Below are 18,794 nucleotides of genomic sequence, written 5' to 3'. Positions count from 1 at the left end.
ACAATTGCGAGAAAAAGACACATAATCATAAACAAACGGACAGGCAAAAGCAATTGACACGAGCAACAAAAGCGTCATGATAATAGAGGCAGCACGGAAATTGCGTATACACCGTGTGTTCCTCTTGTTGCTCTCGGTTTTGTTTTGTTTCCTGCCGCAAGCTGGCACGCAACAAACAATGGCCAGAAGTCAAATGGCATAATAAACGTATTTATGAAGGGGGCCTGAAATGAGCATACGACGAATATGAATCTCAAACCAAAAAATGGAGGTGTGGTTGTGCTCAGGATATGCAGCCTCCCACACGGTCGCCCTGACATTTCAACGATCCAACCTTGGATATTGCCAAATGTGGTCCTTCAGTTTTAAGCCTACAAAGTTGTGCGCTAAGCCTGCGAAAAGTACGGAACGGGAACGGTAGAAAACTACGGGCATAAACATATAGGAGAGTTCTGTCATTGCATTTGAGGGCCGTTGGTTCAGCGCTCACCGAGTACAGAGTACATAGGCGACAAGGACGACCGAGCGAACGAACGCCCGAGTGGGTGGCGCAGCACAAGCCCACTCCTTCTATCAGTCCGAATCCGATTCCGAATCCAAGAGACGAAGCCAAGACAGTGGCAACTGAAAGCGGGCGCGGTTAGGCAACAGGGACCTACATTTAGTCGTATCCTGTCCGTCGGCTCTTATCGGCTCGATTTGGCCTGAAAAACGAGCTGCCGTGGCCGCAGTGCCAGCAGTCCTCATTCAGACGCGAATCCGTTGACAACGCGGTCGCCCCAGGGGCGGATGACTATATCCATTCTAGCGTACGGTGGATCGGCGACCCACAACATCGCTTTACGGAAACGACCACGCGTAGTGTTAACCTTTCGAGTGTTCATGTCCTGCTGATTTATCCGGGGGAGTGTTTGTGTTTGCTTTTGCTTTTTCGCTGTCCACCTGCAGGTGTGGGAGTTTCGTTTGACCAGTTCTCCTCCAGGAATTGCAACTGTTTTAAGGGGTATCCAACTCGGACAGTTTAATTAGTTTGCCCATCATGCTATGGCTGATTTGTCAGCCCCTCGGTGTTGACACTTGGTCTTACGCCCCATTGCGCCGCGGGGCCCAAGTCTAAGGACTATATCGGCAATGGCATCTCCAGCGAGATGGCCAGCAGGCATGTAAGCTCAATTAGCTCCCAAGCACTTTTACGCTCGAAAAGGGAGCCCAAACCAATTGCGAAAGGAACACTAAGTGCGGAGATACACGGCAAAAAGTCATCTTTTTTAAACTTAAACTGATTGCACTGCTTTGCAAATATCAATGCAGTGTTTTTAGTCATTTGTTTCTTATTATTTCTTATAATTGCTTATTCAGAAAATACAATTTTATTCAGAACTTTTCGTATTGATATTATATGTATTTTATCATGAATAATAATAATAACAATCACATACAAGCACTATGCCATTTAAAATTATTTTTTATAAAATAAATAAATAAATAATAAATATTTTTCAACAAAGTTTTAAATTTGGTTTTAGTGAGAGATTTGATTTTTAATCAAATTTAATTCATTCAATCCGCTTTTCATGATCCGCTTTTATAATCCTTATACGATATTAATATATTCAATAAATAATCAGAAACTTAAGACTTAGGATAATACCTACCTTCTGCAGGTTTTCAAAAGTTTTATAGCCTGAAGGCGAAACTAAAATTATCTTTTAATAAAAACTTATAAAATTAGGCACCAAATATGGAAGAGAGAGAAATGGTTCTTAGTGAGATTTATTTTTATTTAAGTTCCCCTTTCTTAAGCCTAACCTAACTTAATGTAGTATAAAAGAAATATCCCATTGACATCCGAGAAACATCAATTTTTTTGCGGTGCCTGGACAGTTTGAATTGTGTGCCGAGGGGCCCTTAGTCGCCAGTTTGTCTGATGTAGACACTCCCATGGAGCCGCACAAAAGAATGTCGGACTGGCTTCGTTTGTTACCAATTGTTTCAATGCTTACTGGCAATTTTTGGCACTCAATCGAAGAGTGCTGCGTGCGCTTGGCAGTTGTGCTTAATGGAATTTTTATGCGATGCTATTGAGTTGCTCAATTGCTCGTTGGCTCGATGTTTGTTTGTCGATTTTTTTGAGGTCAAAGTGCACGCTCCATACCGTTTTCAATTGTGCCAAAAACAGCAGCCAAACAATGGCAAAAATGGCATTAAAATTAATTAGCGACGCGCATGTGTTGGAACTGCGGCTGTGACCATGTCCCTGAGCCCAGTCTCTCGGTTCTTCCGATGGCCGATCCCCTCCAGCAGCATTTATCCAGGCACCCAGCATTTGGCCTTATCTGAAATATGCACACGAGGCCTTGGGCCGCCGACTTTTTCGTAATGCCAGCCAAGGCAACGTCAACCAGCTGACGAACGACCCAGCCATTTCATTTCGCACTCGGATTCGTATCCGAAATGGCAACAAACTGTTGTAGGTGATTTCCCAGAATAAAAAAAATATATATCTTAAAAAAACCTTGGGCGTTATAAAGCGAGTTGGTAGATAATTGCATTTGTTGTGCAACTTCGGGGCACAAACACAACCCCCAGATAAAAGTTTAAAGAGACATTGTGGGACGTGAGTGTTAATTAAAAACTACTGTCTAATCCAAAAGCCACGAAACTTCCTGCATATCCTACACAAGCCAACGAAATGCCAAGTGACGATGCCATTTTTATAGACCTTTTCTAAAAACAACCGCCATACAAGTAAAGATAGCGAAATCGAGGCGCCAGTGAAAGTGCCATCCGCCCAATCAAGACGGCCGGATGATGGCAGCCAGCGGTCGGATTCGCAAGCGAAAGCATAAAAGCCACCCAAGTGGCGACATTCCCAGTACGACTAGTATGCCAACAACAATGGCGCCTGGCAAAATCGAGGAGACAATGGAGGAAGCCGCCCTCGCCGGGGATTATAATAATTTCACGCATAATTTCGTCGATTTGCAGAACCTCTTGAGTTTCAACGAATTGAATGGCAGTAGCAATAGCATCAGCAGCAGCAGTAGCATCTCATCGAGCGGATCGAGTGCCATTAAACTGAGTAACGGCCCCATTACGGACACTCTGTTGGGCACGGTTTTGACCACGGCTACGGCCACCGTTGCTCCGGCGGCCAGTTCGCTGATAGCCACCTTGGCGGCCACCACAACAGCCTCTGCGAGGGGATCTGTGGCTAGCAAGTCGCTGGCCATTGCCGATGCCACCTCATCCACCTACTATGCCAACTTGCTGAATCTGTCGCCGGCCACCACCAGCTTGATCTCAGCGGCAGCGGCAACCAAGTCATACAACGATAGCGTCCTCCGGTGGGAGCAGTTGGATGGGAGCGTGGATTTCGGATTCGATCCACTGTATCGCCACTCGCTAGCTATGTCCATGGTCTACTGTGTGGCCTACATCATGGTCTTCCTGGTGGGCCTCATTGGGAACAGCTTCGTGATTGCCGTCGTCCTGCGGGCGCCTCGAATGCGTACGGTTACGAACTACTTCATTGTGAATCTGGTGGGTGGTCCTCCGTAAATCACACAGAAGAAACCCTATTAATTTGAAAATATAATTTACATTCCCCCAACCAAAGGCCATTGCGGACATCCTGGTCATTGTCTTCTGCCTGCCAGCCACTCTGATTGGCAACATCTTTGTGCGTAAGTATCTCTTTAATTCCATAAGAAGCAGACCAAGACGACGACGACTAAGACGAGATTTATATTCCACTTGGGGGCACATTAGGGAGAAGCCTGAGTTTTTCTGTTGGTTCTGCATATTAGCCGGATTTATTTCCTGCAATTAATCGCCGCTTAGATAAAGCCTTGCCAAACGGCATTGCCGAAAGTTGTTGCTTCTGCGTGTTTACGCTGCGTATGCGTAATGTTCTTGATACGTACGAAAGAACAAATGTAATGGGCCCTCATTAGACCTAATGTTGGCATAAATGTCCGAGCAATAAAAGCTTAGCTTTTTCAACAGTCAGTGGTAAAAACCAATACCACTGTGCTGGACGTGCTTACTCTTGAAAGATAAATTTATTTTGAAACTGCATCTCATATAGCAGACCCGTTGACGTCCTCCGATTTTTTAGTACATGCATAAAAGGGGATGTAGAATGCAGCTCATGATTTGAAGTTGCCTGGAAAATTTCTAATTTAAGTACCGAATTTTAATAGCTTTCTGAAATGAACAACGTAAATTTTAAGATATAGATGGACGAGCCAAGAACAAGTTCTTAATTAAATAAAGGCAGCAAAAAACCTGCACATGCTGAAAAAATAAACCAGAAAGGCCAAGAACAGGCCGTATTTATTCAACAGTTACCAAATCACCTTAACAACGAGAAGATGTTAGGAAGATGTACTCAATTAAATTAATTTGCAATGGGTAACTTGCCCTGGGAACCCTTACCTTCTTGGAACAGACAATCCGCCAGTGCCCAAGTACAAGTGTCTATTTAATTAAAGGCCAATTCCAAATCCCAGCGACGACCCACAAACGACCCGATAAACGAGGCTACGCATAATTGTATGCTTTAATTTAAATAAATTTGCCTGACATGCCTATCCATCCATCCATCTATCTATCTTTCTGTCCCTTTCTGCTGCCATACACCCTCAATCGTATTCTCTCTCGCGTTTTCCCCGATTCCATTAGAATTTGTGGGCTGACATCCAAATTGATAGTCGCAGACCTGGCCAAGAAGGTGAGCAGTGTGGCAAATGTCTATGCAAATCGCCGTCGACATGGAAAAATGATCGAAATCCTTGGTAAATCAAATTCCGATTGTGGAGCACGCCATGCAGGTTCCATCCTCCACTGCAATTCGCCTTCGGTGGCTACCCCAATCCCAAGTCCCAAAACCCAGTGCCAGTTCGTAGGCTCGCAGGCTCTGCTGGGCCAAGTGTTGCCAATTAAGTGCCTCTGCCCTGTGAGAACTCTCTTTCTCTTGTTGCTATTCTCGTTGATACACTGTGAAAATAACAAAAAAACTGTTCCTTATTCTGATTCTGATATTTTATTTAAATAATCTTTTTAGACATTGTGACTTTTAATTGCATTTCTTCAACGACATTTCTCAGAAAGATTCTCGTATATTTTAGGTTCATATAATCTTAAGATGTTTATCAGTTTATAAGATGTTGGTAGATTTAATTATCTGTGTAGCTTGACTCCAAGACTTGGCACTGCACTCGGGCCCAGCCCTTTCTGCCCACAGAAAAACGCCCACTTTGGGGGAAATGTAGTAAACGAAGGCTGCCGAGTGAAAATCGCAAGGAACGAATGAAGCGAGTGGCGAAAAAGTGAATGAGTTTACCTCAGCCTGCATTGTGTGTCTGTGTCACTGCGCACTCTCTCCGCTTTCTCTCTGTCTCTAGCTTTCTCTCTTCCTATGTATGTATTTACTCTCATCTGTGCATGTGTTAGTGCATTTGTTGCTGCTTTTCGGGGTGGCCCAAAGGATCATCGACACAAAACTGACCTAATTTCACAAATTCAAGCTAGGCGCAGGGCCGACAGCTCTTAGTGGGTCACTGGGGGTGGTGGGCGGCTGATGGTTAGTGGTTGGGACACCCTTTAGCCACCCTGCGCCAACCTCCAGCTTTTTGCTTGGCATGTCTTGAGTTGGGCTCAGCCGTTGAGGCCTAAGCAAAAAACGCCAGTCACAACAAATTGCAGCCCTCCCGCTGGCATTGGGGCATTTGGGGTGGCGGATTCACCACTTTACCCCTTCAACTCTCAACCCCACTCACATTCCTATTCACTTTCGACAAGCTGCTGAAGTTTAAATCGAAGGCAGCGAGTTCACAGCGACAACGGACGAAATTGCGACCATGCAGGGTAAAAAACATTGTTATGAAGAAATAGCATACTAGGAAAAGGATTTCTGTTTATAAAGGCAATAAAATTACATACTTTTATGGTCTTAAGCAAAACTATGATTTTCTTATTTATAAAGATGTGATAAGAAAATTTATAATAATAACAAAAATTCTTAGAAAGTATTTGTTAAGCAGAAAATATTTTATTAAAAAAAACGTTCCATGCTGCATCTTTAAATCATAATACTACATTTAGATATCAATATTCTTTAAAGTTGTAAATATACGTTAGCCAAGTAAATTCAAATCGCGTTTAAAAGAGCATATAATTTGAAAATTAATCATTTCGTCAGCGCTTTAATTTCTTATTTCTAACTAATAATATTAACTAACTAATGTTTGCTCGCTTAAAAGTAGGCAACGATATTTTCAAACTGTCGGCGTGTTTTCTCGATTTTCAAAAATGTAATCTCTGGTAATAAAAATTGAACCAAGAAAACATTTCTTTCGAAATTCCAGAACTTTTACTTGGTATGTAATTCGGATTCAATGAGAAACTTGTGGCAAAACCAAACCATGTTTTATCTTAAGCATTGCTCTTTTATGTTACTTTTTATCTTTATTATGCCATTATCTTTCTGCTTTGAACTTCGACAGCCAGTTTTCTCTTTGTGTACAGGACTATGCGTGGGAGTTAGGAAGTTTGGCATATTTGCACATCGAACATTGCACGTTGCTGTCTGATAGTTTTCACGATTTCACCCCAAACGGGTGGGGAAAATGAGAGGGGTGGTCGCCATGTTTTGCCATCAAACTGAATTATATGAAATCAAATTCGAGCCGTCAAAGACGACGGAGACGTCGGCGTCGCAGTCAGAGTTAGCGTCGCAGTCAACGTTGGCAGCGACGCCCACGGTGGCCATCGCCGCTGGCAGCGCCATTATCTAAGCACACCTTCAAGCCTCAGAATTGCAATGGAAGGTTGTTTGCATTCAAGGCTCTTTGCGGCTGGATGAATTGACCTAAATATTTCGCTTGGCAAACCTAATAGTCAGGGTTATACACACACGAGTGTGTTTTTGTATGTGTATGTGTGTGTGGAGTGGGGGCACCTGTATTGGGTTGGGCCTGTACTGTTTGTGGGTGGGTGTTGTGTGGGTGTGAGTGGGTGGAATGTGGCGCTAGCCCTTATTTATGTGGGTGCTTCGAAATCCAATAAAATGCGAAATGAATTGATTTCCCAGCAACGATGCCGCCTTGAGACGAAGGATATCCTTGCAACAGCAACGGCAATTGTCCCAAATGGCGCTTTATGGCTATTGTTGTGCCATTTTATCAATGGTAAATCGTTATCATTACGGTCCCTTTTTAGATCCGCATCCTCTTGGTTATCGAATCTGTAAGTCACGTTGCCAGTTTGTTCATTAAGGGGGCCACGTGATTTGTGCCGGGCGAACGCGGCGTATGCTTAACGCCGCGCAAGACTCTCCATTCCCTTTATTCCCTTACCCTGATGAAGTCATTTTTCAGCACTCTCTGCTCGGCGATTGTATTTTAATTTAGTCTCTACGTGCCCTCGGCAAATGGAATCTAACCTCTGACCTCTCCGCCAACGATCTGCAGCCTCATCTCAGCTCCAGCAAATCCCATATCTCACCTCGAGGTTCCCCTGATTCCTTTTGCAAGTCCCACTCACATTGCTGGGCAACTGGCTGTGGTATTCAATTTGCCGACGAGCTGCCACAGAAGTCGCCGCAGGACGTGACGCCGCGGCGATAATCATAACAATAACGCAGTTGCCAGAAGTGTTATGTTATGCCTTTTCCATGGCCACTCCACGCCCACTCCAATCGAACCTGCGGATTTGTCACGCCCGATTATTTCATTAACTTTACGACCCAACTCCGTGCATGACAATGCCGCCACCGAAACGAATCCGAAGTTTTCAAATTAATCCAATCCACTTTCCCTAAACAGAGGGAATAAAGATTTGCAAATGATGTGATAAAAAATGTTTGAACATATCTATTAGCCCTTATTAAAGATTCATATTTCATGCTAAAAAGAAATAAAACCACAAAACTTCGTTTTAGCAACTTTAAGTTAATGTTTTGGGAACCTAAGACTTGACTTAATAACTAAATAAGCATGCTTACCAAGGAGGTTTTGTTTTATAGAAACCACCTTTTTATAAAATATTAAACCAAACATAATAAAACCAAGTTATGCTACTAAAAATGGCAATCAAACCAAGCCTTACGTATTTTCTTCTTGTGTTTAAACCAAAAAACAAAAGCTCTCCCAAGAAAAGAGGGTAAGAGGCTAAAAAATAAAAGGCTTAGAGCTCACTTGACATTTTCTTAAGGGTTGGAGGAAGGAGGGCCCACCAACCGCACCGCCCACAATCGAAGGCTCTCGATAAGCCCGAATATCGATTTGTGTTATCTCCTGTAGTTGATCAATATTGAGCACCAGCTTACGGTTATAAATGGAGGCGTCTGTTTGCCATATGTTGCCATGTCAAACACACTCCAAGTCGGATCAGACACCCATCCTTCTCACCTTGGCGCGGGAAGCTGGATGTTTGGCGTGCAAGTCGTGGAGTGTTTGGTTTCACTTGAGGCCACAAATTGGTAATGCCACAAGCAGTTTCAGGGTCGCAGCGACACGCGAGTCAATTAAGGCTATTTCGGTACCTTCAATTATGTTTGTACAACACATTAATGAAGCCTAAAAGTTGGGACATTAATTATGGTTTTGTTCGTTATGTATGGCTGTGTTCTTTTTCGGGCTGTCCTGCAGTTTCTAAAAATACCCACACAGCATATAACCTTTGAATACAAAGTCAATTTTTTTATATAGTCAACAATAATACGTTTTTTTTAGTTTTTCATATTATTTAATGGTGCCCTTCAACTTCCTAAAAATAACGAACTTCACAAATGCAAATTATTGACATTTTTTAAGCCCGATATATTTTTGCGGTTCATTAGCTATTCATTATTCTGAGGGTCACAATAAAAGTTCAATTTTTCCTTCCTCTATAAAAACTTAATTTCAAATGTCAAATTATCTTGTCAGCATTTTTCTTTACTGTTCCCCTTTTAAATAAATTTCCCGATAAAGCGAGTTAAACAACAAATTGATATGTAAATATTTTTCAATGTTTCAATCTGTCCACATTAATTCGGTGTTTACAATAAAAACCATTGTTTGCCTGGGATTATCGAAAAGTCACTTCACTTTGCTGAACTGCGCATAATAAAAACTTGGTAAAGACACTTGACTGCCTGAGTGCAGTGATGCAAACTTTAATCCCAGACCAGCCAGGCGAGTCACGTTTGCCTGTCCTAATAGAATCGCATACCCAATTAGATAGTTTACTTGCCAAAAGGGAAGTTGGGCAAACTAGCAGCTATTTTTGAAGAGTTCACTGTATGGAAATGCTAATCCGCTGGCCCGCAAGTGATGAAGCATTTCCGAACCGAATTTGAATTTAAATTGTTTTTAAGCAACTCGAAAGCATAAAGTTGGACAGGCTGAAGAGCTTTCGCAGACAGCCATATATCAAAGTTCACCCTTATCAGCATAATATCAAGTGAGTGGCCAAATACATTCGCATTAATAGCTTCGGATCCAGTCTGTTGCACTTGCAGGTCTGCCCAAAAGCCATTTCAAATCGAAGGAATAAAAACGAAAAACCCATTCGTGCTGCTGTCCTGAGTACACACTGTTGATTGTTTGTCTGGCTGATGACGTCCTCCCCACACACACACATGATCCCTACCAGAACCTGTCCACCAAGAGCTGAGAGCTAAGAGCCGAGTTCACTTGCACAAAGCACCAATAATATTTATATTTTTATGTGCCAAATCATATTAAAGTTAGCTTTTATTGGGCTGCCTTGGCGGCGTACTGCGGTGCGTATGCATAATAAAAAGCGACAACAAATCGAGATAAGACAGGCGAACGAGACAGGAAATTAGAAGCCCCACCAGGCAGAAGGCGTCTCCGTTCACCGAGCATTGACCTCCATGAACTCCAACTGCCAAATTGCTAGCTGCTAACTGCTAATGATGTGTGGGCCGCACTTGCACTTGTTTAATTGCCATTCGATATGTCATGCCCTGGGGCGCCGATCCCCGTTCTCCGTTCGACTGTCATCAACCTTGGCGAAGTTCGCCTCGCTCCCCCTCCGGCCATGTGTGCTTTATAACCTTTTGTGTCTGAGTGAGTTATGCCTCTTAGCATAAAATTCATAACGCACAACTATGCGCAAGTACGGGCCCGTGCCTTCCATTTTCCATGTACCATCTTCCATCAAATGGAATAAAAGGAATACAAATTAAGTTAGGCAGTCCTGCGGTTTGCCATGGTCTGGGCAAACAATGCTTGGGAGTCGTCTTCCCAGACTACAAACTACTGCCTGCTGTCCACCCAGTCCTATGTCTTGGAGCAATCTGAGACTTGTCACCAAATTATGAATGATATGCAGCACATAAATCTCAGTCAGCAAACAACGACGGGTACGTGGGCGGCGGCGGCGATGACAAGAAGCATTGAACGTTAACCAGCACGGGGCACATCTCGAACCCAACTGTCCGTGACTACGACTACCACTGCACTCAGCGAAAATCAAGGATAGTCATATCTTTTCAAATTAACGACCTTCATACGCTGGTAAAAAGTGTTAAGCTGTAAAACTCAAGTTGTAAAAGTTTTTGGATCTAAGGAAGAAGCTTGTATGGAAATCAAGAAATTGGAAGTGAAATTCAGGGAAGCTGAAATCCGCAATGTCTTAGCCAATAAATTTAATTTAAGTCAAGACAATAAATATTTTGTTCTGTGATAAATCTCGAGGGTTCTAAAGAGAAAAGAGACTAATTTCCTATTAATAAAAATAAATATTTCTCTCAGTGCTCGACTAGGACAACAAGGACGATGTGACCGAAAGTTACTCAGCATAATTTTTGCATTGTTTATGACCAATACTTACCCATTTCCCTCCCCTTCACTTTTTTCATGTTTGGCGCACCCTTCTCAAATTTGTAGCCTGGATGCTCGGATGGCTGATGTGCAAGTTTGTGCCCTACATACAGGGTGTCTCCGTGGCAGCCTCGGTTTACAGTCTAATTGCCGTTTCCCTGGACAGGTAAGTACAAAACACACTCACTCCAATTACATGGCTATGAACTTTTATTGTGGGATCAGTTGTGTGGGGTCAGGAAAGGATTGGGGTCGTAGGGTTCGGGAACGGGAGTGGGAGCGGTAACGGGAACGGGATCGGGATGGGGACACTGTATTCATTGCAGTTAATGATGCACGACGACAGCGGGGGCGGCATGATGCACTGGAACCAGAGGAACCACCGGCCTGACGGCATGCACCGCCACCACGGGCTTGTGGACAACGGGGGTGATGACCTTGACGGCTGCCGGGTGATGAACAACATGGCTGGGCGGGAGAAACGGAAAGTATGGCGGGTAAGTGGTGGGCGCGATAAGCAGATTGGAAATGAATGGCCTTACGAGTGCACCGAGTGGGCGCCGTGATGGATGATGGGCGTGTGTACTACCGCTGGGTGCGCCACCACGGGAGCCACGGCCACCACTCCGGGAAAGGCGCTCGCCTGGGCGGCGGCAAAGGCAGCAAGAACGAACAGCTGCAGCGGATCAAAGTTCACAGATTAGTCTTATTAGTGGCATTAGCTGGAGCAGCAGGTGTCTGTCGCCCCCCGAATATTTCGATTTGTATAAGAGATAGATGGATTGACTTTAGGGCACATTGTCTGAGAGCATTTTGTTTCAGAAGAATGCATTATTTTACGTTTTTACATTAATAACAACTTTATCAAGTCAAGCCTGTCATTTAAATACAAATAGTTGCGAATTTATCATTTAAATTTACAAAAGTACTTTATCCCAAATAAATAATTGACTTTAATTGGTATTTTTATGATTCCTTTTTGGTTCTTTGGATTCTTTTTAATATTAATAGCATTAGGATGTGCTGTTTCCTAGGCACTTTTCAAATATTATTCTCCACACTGATACTCACAACTTTGAACATTTTGTAGGTGGTGTTTTCTTGGCGGGATAACTGAAGTAGGAGCTAGGCTAATGACTGGTTATTGTCAACTGGTGACAACTTGAGCTCCGAGTGCAGCTTTTATAGGGGATTTTAGCCAGGTGACCGATCCGAAAGTCAGCGCCGCTCAATGCAATCAGCTGCGGGTAAAACTGGTCAGATCGGGCAGTAAGGCAGTTAGGCAGTTAGGCTGTTATGTAGGAGAGCAGTCAGTGGAGCAGTCGTCTCAAGATCAAGTTCATCATATGCTTCTATCGCTCACCTTGTCCGTATTAGGCGCTGCATACAATCAATTTCATGTTTGTCGTTTTTTGTGCATTTTCAATTGCCTTAGAATGTTGTTTGCCGCGATATACTGATACCATTGATGTTTGGCCGCCAGGAATTGAAGTCCCAGCCCTGCATTTCCTGCCCACATTGAGTACAGAAAAGCGATAACGATGTGAACATAAAGTGGGCAAATGTCGCGGAGAACTGATTTATCAAGTGATACTGAAGCGCCTTGACGTGTGCCAGTCATAACCCCAAGGACAATAATAGAAGCCAGCCGCCCGTGGCTTTATGTACAGTTCCATTTATATCAATTTCTGGGCAGTAGCCAAAGGAGGAGTTGTGGCCGAAAAGCACTGACTCTTCGGTTTCTGCCACTGTCATTTTTCAGCCAGCGGGGACAAAGGCGTAGTACATCATTTGATCGTTTGGTCACCCACAGGCCCGCATGTCAGCCACCGCCCACGCTTAATCCCAAACCATTGAGTACAGAACCAAGTTCAAGTCCAAGTCCTGCTGCATTGATGTCCGTTTATCCAGTTATCCAGTTGTTTTGGACGCGTTTGCTGTTGCTTTGTGTTTTTACGAGCCATCGTAAACTGAATCGAAATTTAAGATTTATTATCTGTAACATGAAACTTAAATCTCTTCCCTCGGACTTAAGGGCTGATGGGTGGACTTTGGCATACTCGGATGCTGGGGAACTAATATCCCTCTGACTTAGCTTATCACTCGCTTATTCCTATCCCAATGCCATTTAATTAGGGTCGTTTCTTTTCAGAATACTTATACGTTTATATAAGTAGATGGTCTATATATCACGGTACTCGGTTATAAACATAGTTGTGACTTTATGGCGCTGGCATTGCGGCTTTTGTGTCTTCGTTGCAAATGTCAACAGTGCGTATGGGTAACCGCGGAAGGAACCGGAATCATGCTCATAAAACCACGTGGATCTGGTGAGATGACATGGGTTGGGGAGAATATGGCCAATTATTAAATTTGTCGCTTCTAGAATGCTTTAAAAGCGCATATATAAACTACTTTTGAAAGATTTCCTGGGGGTAAAATTCTTAGTAGATATGAATTCATGAAAAATATTTCTCTTGGAAAGGACAACCATAAATTTTGCTTAATAAATATGCCGACGTCACTGAGCTGTCGTGGTACGTATCTTTACTTATATGTTACTCAGCGAAATGAGTGGGCAACTGTTACCTTGAGTATTATAATTTGATATTGAACAAAACATATCTTGTTTTGATGGTTTTAATTTAAAATCATTGAATACAAAATTTCATGGCGCTGATATTTCCATAACATTTGGATATAAATATTGCAATTTAACATTATTTCTTTTAACATTTCTTAAATGGGCTTCAAGGGGAAATGTTGTTTATTTGTTGTCTATTTACTGAAATCATATTCCCTGTTAACCATTAGCATGATCAAGTACTTTATATTAAATGCCGTTTTGGTTTAAGCAATATTGAATAATTTCTTAAAAATGTAACAGTTAAAATAAAAATATTCAGTTTTCATTAGAATGCATTGATTACAACCGCGGATAAATTTTTCCGACTGCATTGTTTACTCCAAAGAACTCAATTAAGCTCTCGCCTGATTTATGAGCATACAAATCGCATGAACCAAATTATGCTAATGCAATTGGTTTTGCTCCTATAAATAAATGTTATGACAATTTGATTATTGGCTTTGCGGACAGCTTTGTTAGCCATCTCCCCCGCCACTCCTGTAATATACATTCCTAGATGAGGGTCTCGGACCACATTGTTTAGATGGCTATTTTTAGTCGGGAGCCAGAGGAATAGGATTCTGGGGTAGTGGCCTCCTTCTAATGGAATTACCGCTGTGTTATCTGCCAAATGTTTTGGCGGACAGACGCAGGCGACGACCCAAGTCCAAAATACGAGCACAATGCACGTAATTACATGGTTTTTTTGGGCCAGGAGCAGACACCCAGTTCACCCAGGACAAGTCTTGTCTATGACCATTGAGCGGGCGCCACAATGAGCCGGCTGCACTAAGCTAAATGAAAAATGCTGAACTCGTTGTTGGCCCCATACCGACTCGTCTCGCTACCTCGCAGCTCTTATTCAAATTACAATTCATTATGGCTAGCAGAATAAAAAATGACACCCCTACTCCAATATCGCCAACCACCCCACGTTTTCAAGAGCGGAGCAGGCGGGTTCAATAGTCGAGATTGGAAAGCGAACACTCAGCAGAAAAAGGCTTAAGGATGGCTGCTGGCATCCTGCGTGTGCGAATTAATCAGCGGAGATATTTGCATGCCGAGCTCCTAGTTGAAACGGTGTCGTCATCGTCATCGTCGCCTCGCCTCGACAGCTTGATGATTGCCATTATCCTTGACAGCTCAGCGCCGTCAGCCGCATCTGGAGCCGGATCTCATCCTCTTGCTCCAGCTCCTGCTCCCACTCCCACACCTTCTACTACTTTGACTATTTGCTAAAAACATCCTTTGTCGGGACTCCTCTCTTGCAGGTTCATTGCCATCTGGTGGCCCCTGAAGCAGATGACAAAGCGACGTGCTCGCATCATGATAATCGGCATATGGGTAATCGCTCTGGTGACCACCATACCGTGGCTGCTCTTCTTCGACCTGGTGCCCGCTGAAGAGGTATTCTCCGATGCCCTGGTATCAGCTTATTCGCAGCCCCAGTTCCTCTGCCAGGAGGTCTGGCCCCCGGGCACAGATGGAAACCTATACTTCCTGCTGGCCAATCTGGTAGCCTGCTACCTGCTGCCCATGTCCTTGATAACGCTCTGCTACGTGCTCATCTGGATCAAGGTCTCAACGAGGTCGATTCCCGGCGAATCGAAGGACGCCCAAATGGACCGCATGCAGCAGAAGAGCAAGGTGAAGGTCATCAAGATGCTGGTGGCCGTGGTTATTCTGTTCGTATTGTCCTGGCTGCCGCTCTACGTCATCTTCGCGCGAATCAAATTTGGCTCGGACATTTCGCAGGAGGAGTTCGAGATCCTCAAGAAGGTGATGCCTGTGGCCCAGTGGCTAGGCTCTTCGAACAGCTGCATCAACCCCATCCTTTACTCGGTGAACAAGAAGTATCGGCGCGGATTCGCTGCCATCATCAAGTCCCGCAGCTGCTGCGGTCGCCTCAGGTGAGTAGATTTGTAAATTAATTTTTATTAATATTATTTCTTAATTTTAAATAATAAAGTGTTGAACTATTTTATCAAAATTTCATCTTGATGAAATAACTTTAATTCTACCACCCAGGTACTACGACAACGTGGCCATTGCCTCTAGCACCACCAGCACCAGGAAGTCGTCGCATTACCACCAGAACAGCTCGAGGAAGAGTCCGAGCAGCAAGGGCAATGCGGTGTCCTACATCTACGAGCATAACTCTCTGCGGCGGCACAACATGATGCTCAAGCAAGACAGCAACCTGTCGCAGCAGATGCTACTCAAGCAGGACTCGCACGGCTCGCGTCAGTTCCTCATTAAGCAGGAGAGCTCCTGCAGCGACGCATCCGGAATCCGGAGACCTCTGTGCCAGCAAGACAGCAATGGTTCCAAGGTGTCGCTTTCTAAGCAGGATTCGATTGTGTCCTATATGGAAGCACGTCGTGCGGCGGGACACGGCCTGAATGACACAATAGCGGACGGAGTTAGTGTCTCGATGGACGTGCCCCGGCGTCCGGGTGCTACACCGAGCTCTTTACTTGACAAACGGCAGAAGTTCGTTAAACAGGACTCGGTGATCTCGTTCGTAGACCAGCGACCAGAACAGCGACGCCATCAGCTAGTCAAGCAGGACTCGGTGATCTCTTTCGCTGACCAGCGTCGCGGACTGCTTCACAAGCAGGACTCACTGATGGCCAACCGGACGGGTGATGCACCCACCCACCACGTCTCCATACTGAAGAAGACCGACTCGCAGCTCAGCTACGGCAGTTCAACGTCTCCGCGCCGGAATGCGGATCTATACGAATAGGCAACTTCAAGTTGAACAAACTCCTAAGTTTGGTGGGAAACACCTACCATTTGTGTGGGTTGATGCTGTTGAACAAAAAGTCTATAGAGGTTCAAGTAATCCATGGACAATATGATCCAACTTTCGGTTGATTCAAGAAATTTTAAGTTTTAAAGATAAGAAGAGATGCTTTGAAGAGCTATGGATCACATAGACCTCAATGGTTTTTTGATCAGCAATTCAATCCATTCTTACAAAAAAAACTAAAGCAACGATACCAAAAACTTACCGAACCACAAAACGAAATCCTTGTATATTTCTATAGCAGCTAATCGGAAAAGGATCGAATGAATGTAGAGTGATAGGCCTACGACTGTGATACAAGTCGGCAGTGCTGGGCTAGTCAGTGCCGCACATATCCGTCATCGTCGTTGGGACAGGATAGTGGATAGAAGATAGGATAGTGTGCCAGTAGGGACGAACATCGGGATGGACCAATGGGGAATGGGGATGGGAATGGGAATGGGGGTGGGGTATATCTAATCAGAGGTCGCTTAGCTAGAAACAGACACGGACACGGAAACTAGAACAACACCACAAACAGACACACGCACACCACAGAGAAAACAAACACTCCCACAGACCTAATAGTTAATAGATGTTTTATACGTGTTTCAAAAAGGTACTACACAAGATATGAACTACTCCTTGGCTATGGCTATATAATATCTAACATATATGTACCGTTACGCAGTTTTAAGATTGTTTGTACTCGCAATTTGCTATATCGAAAAGTTTGGTTAAGAGTGGGTGGATTAACGTGGGAAACGATGAATGGGGTTAAAAAAATAGCTTTGCTAAACTTTTTGTACGACGGCGAACGTGAGTGAAACGGGCAAGTCCAGTATCATAGTTGAGAAAAAAAAAAAAAAACAAAATGAGATAACACCGAGGTCTAAAGTAACGTACCTACTAAATTTTTGTATGGAAATTCTTACAATTTATACATATATATTTATATTGATTTTGGAATAAGCAATATGCAATACAAGCGCGTATGTCTGCGCGTACGCCGTGTATCTATCAAACAACAATAATCAATTTTATTAGAATTTTACACAACCGAGTCACGGCAGCGGAAATGGCACATCAGTGGAAAATGGTTAGTAAACGCAATACAACGGAATGGTGGACGAATGATTGGCACAACATCATAGCTTAGTTATCGGTTAAACGCCGATTATTTCGATAGCGAAATCAAGAACGATAGGCAGAAATAACGAGATAGTGAGGGCATCGAACGCGCACAAAGTAGCACTTGACCATGCTGGGACAGAGTCGACGGGATGGGGTAGATTAGGGAATAGGGCTAGATTAGGAATAGCAGGACGGAGGAGTTGGTTGTCCGCTAAGTGAGCACAAAGCAGTCAAAGATTTCGCACTAAACGTATCACTACAAACTAACAAAGAAGCAAACAATAATCGAACTCAAATTCGTTAAACACTAAACACCAATAAACTTTAAACTATATGAAATAAAATTTTAACGGATAACGAAGGCAGACGGAATCAATGGTAAAACTATGAAACTAAACGTAAAGATTAACTATGCAATTTTATTGTTAGCCAAAATTTTATAAATGTCAAGTAACGAACAAGTAAATATTTATATGTATACAGAATATATCAAGTATAAAGCATACGTTATATATCTTTATATACTTCGATGGCATTAGGCGCTGATTTGTAGAGTTTTGGCCCGCTTCGATGTCGCCGATCCGATCAGACATATAGTTTAGCCGTACCATCCGATCTCCATTTAGACTTGGGGAGCTTAAAGCCCAGTCCAAGAATCGAATGACGCGCACGGCCTGTTCAAAACTCCAGCGCTTAATGCAAGGCAAGAATCTACAATGAGGAATATCAATAATATATTTCAAATATACATACATATATTTATATATAGGCCTAGCGACTCGTATGCCAGCAGTATTGGCAAACAAACAACAGAACCGAACAACAACGTCTAGTAAACAAGAGATTACATTTATACGAATACATATTATATGCTGCTAGTATGTAAAAGCGCGCAATATTAAGGTCCTTTCCCGCTTTCGATTCCACTTAAAGAAGAACTTGAAAGTAGCGAGCAGAGGGATTTAACCAAAAATAATATTTATCGAATAAACCAAATTGAACTTTAGGTTTTAAAGTTTTAAAACGTAGAGCATACCCATATTCACATGCATGTGCATTATGTTCGTTATTTACCAATGCGGAAAATGAAATATATTAAAAAGAGATCGCGCGTTAACCAGTTAAACAGAAAGCATGACATTAATGGCAACACAATATTATATATGTAAATATATGTGGTTATATTTATCGCATAGAACTAACACCAAAGATACATGCATGTTAGCAGAAATAATAAATAAATAAATAATAAATAAACTAAGAAATATTTTTTAATTTGGTATAAAATGATGTTGGGATATCGAAAAAGAATTTTCGGATATCGAATATGAATATATGGATTATTCATGTTGCATACTTTTGGGCAAGCGTTATTAGAAAGGAAGGATTGGTTAATTTCATTCAA

At 43.1% G+C, this 18,794-nt stretch overlaps 2 protein-coding genes across 2 annotated transcripts; one reads left to right on the top strand and one right to left on the bottom strand.

The window, feature by feature from the left end:
• The first annotated feature begins 2,781 nt into the window (after positions 1–2,781).
• Positions 2,782–18,529, top strand: LOC108110268 (neuropeptide SIFamide receptor). Its single transcript, XM_017219258.2, has 5 exons — positions 2,782–3,543; positions 3,620–3,686; positions 10,905–11,004; positions 14,736–15,374; positions 15,493–18,529. The coding sequence occupies exons 1-5, from the start codon at positions 2,809–2,811 to the stop codon at positions 16,211–16,213; spliced, it is 2,262 nt and encodes a 753-aa protein (XP_017074747.2). The 5' UTR covers positions 2,782–2,808; the 3' UTR covers positions 16,214–18,529.
• LOC108110269 lies at positions 11,031–11,985 on the bottom strand. Its single transcript, XM_017219259.2, has 3 exons — positions 11,910–11,985; positions 11,381–11,514; positions 11,031–11,306 (listed from the first exon to the last, which is right to left on the bottom strand). The coding sequence occupies exons 1-3, from the start codon at positions 11,919–11,921 to the stop codon at positions 11,165–11,167; spliced, it is 288 nt and encodes a 95-aa protein (XP_017074748.1). The 5' UTR covers positions 11,922–11,985; the 3' UTR covers positions 11,031–11,164.
• Positions 18,530–18,794: the final 265 nt, after the last annotated feature.

Source organism: Drosophila eugracilis, unplaced genomic scaffold, assembly GCF_018153835.1.
Source record: "Drosophila eugracilis isolate 14026-0451.02 unplaced genomic scaffold, ASM1815383v1 contig_974, whole genome shotgun sequence".
Classification (NCBI taxonomy): domain Eukaryota; kingdom Metazoa; phylum Arthropoda; class Insecta; order Diptera; family Drosophilidae; genus Drosophila; species Drosophila eugracilis.
Note: the sequence above shows the minus strand (reverse complement) of the source record. Positions and strands in the feature narration are given on the sequence as shown.

Bases quoted from the DNA above. Each gene is read 5' to 3' on its own strand.
- LOC108110268 (XM_017219258.2), top strand. From the start codon at position 2,809: ATGATGGCAGCCAGCGGTCGGATTCGCAAGCGAAAGCATAAAAGCCAC. The intron at 3,687-10,904 runs GTAAGTATCTCT...TCAAATTTGTAG, and splicing joins GATTGGCAACATCTTTGTGC to CCTGGATGCTCGGATGGCTG. The intron at 11,005-14,735 runs GTAAGTACAAAA...CCTCTCTTGCAG, and splicing joins ATTGCCGTTTCCCTGGACAG to GTTCATTGCCATCTGGTGGC.
- LOC108110269 (XM_017219259.2), bottom strand. The intron at 11,307-11,380 runs GTAAGGCCATTC...TCTCCCGCCCAG, and splicing joins GGCGCCCACTCGGTGCACTC to CCATGTTGTTCATCACCCGG.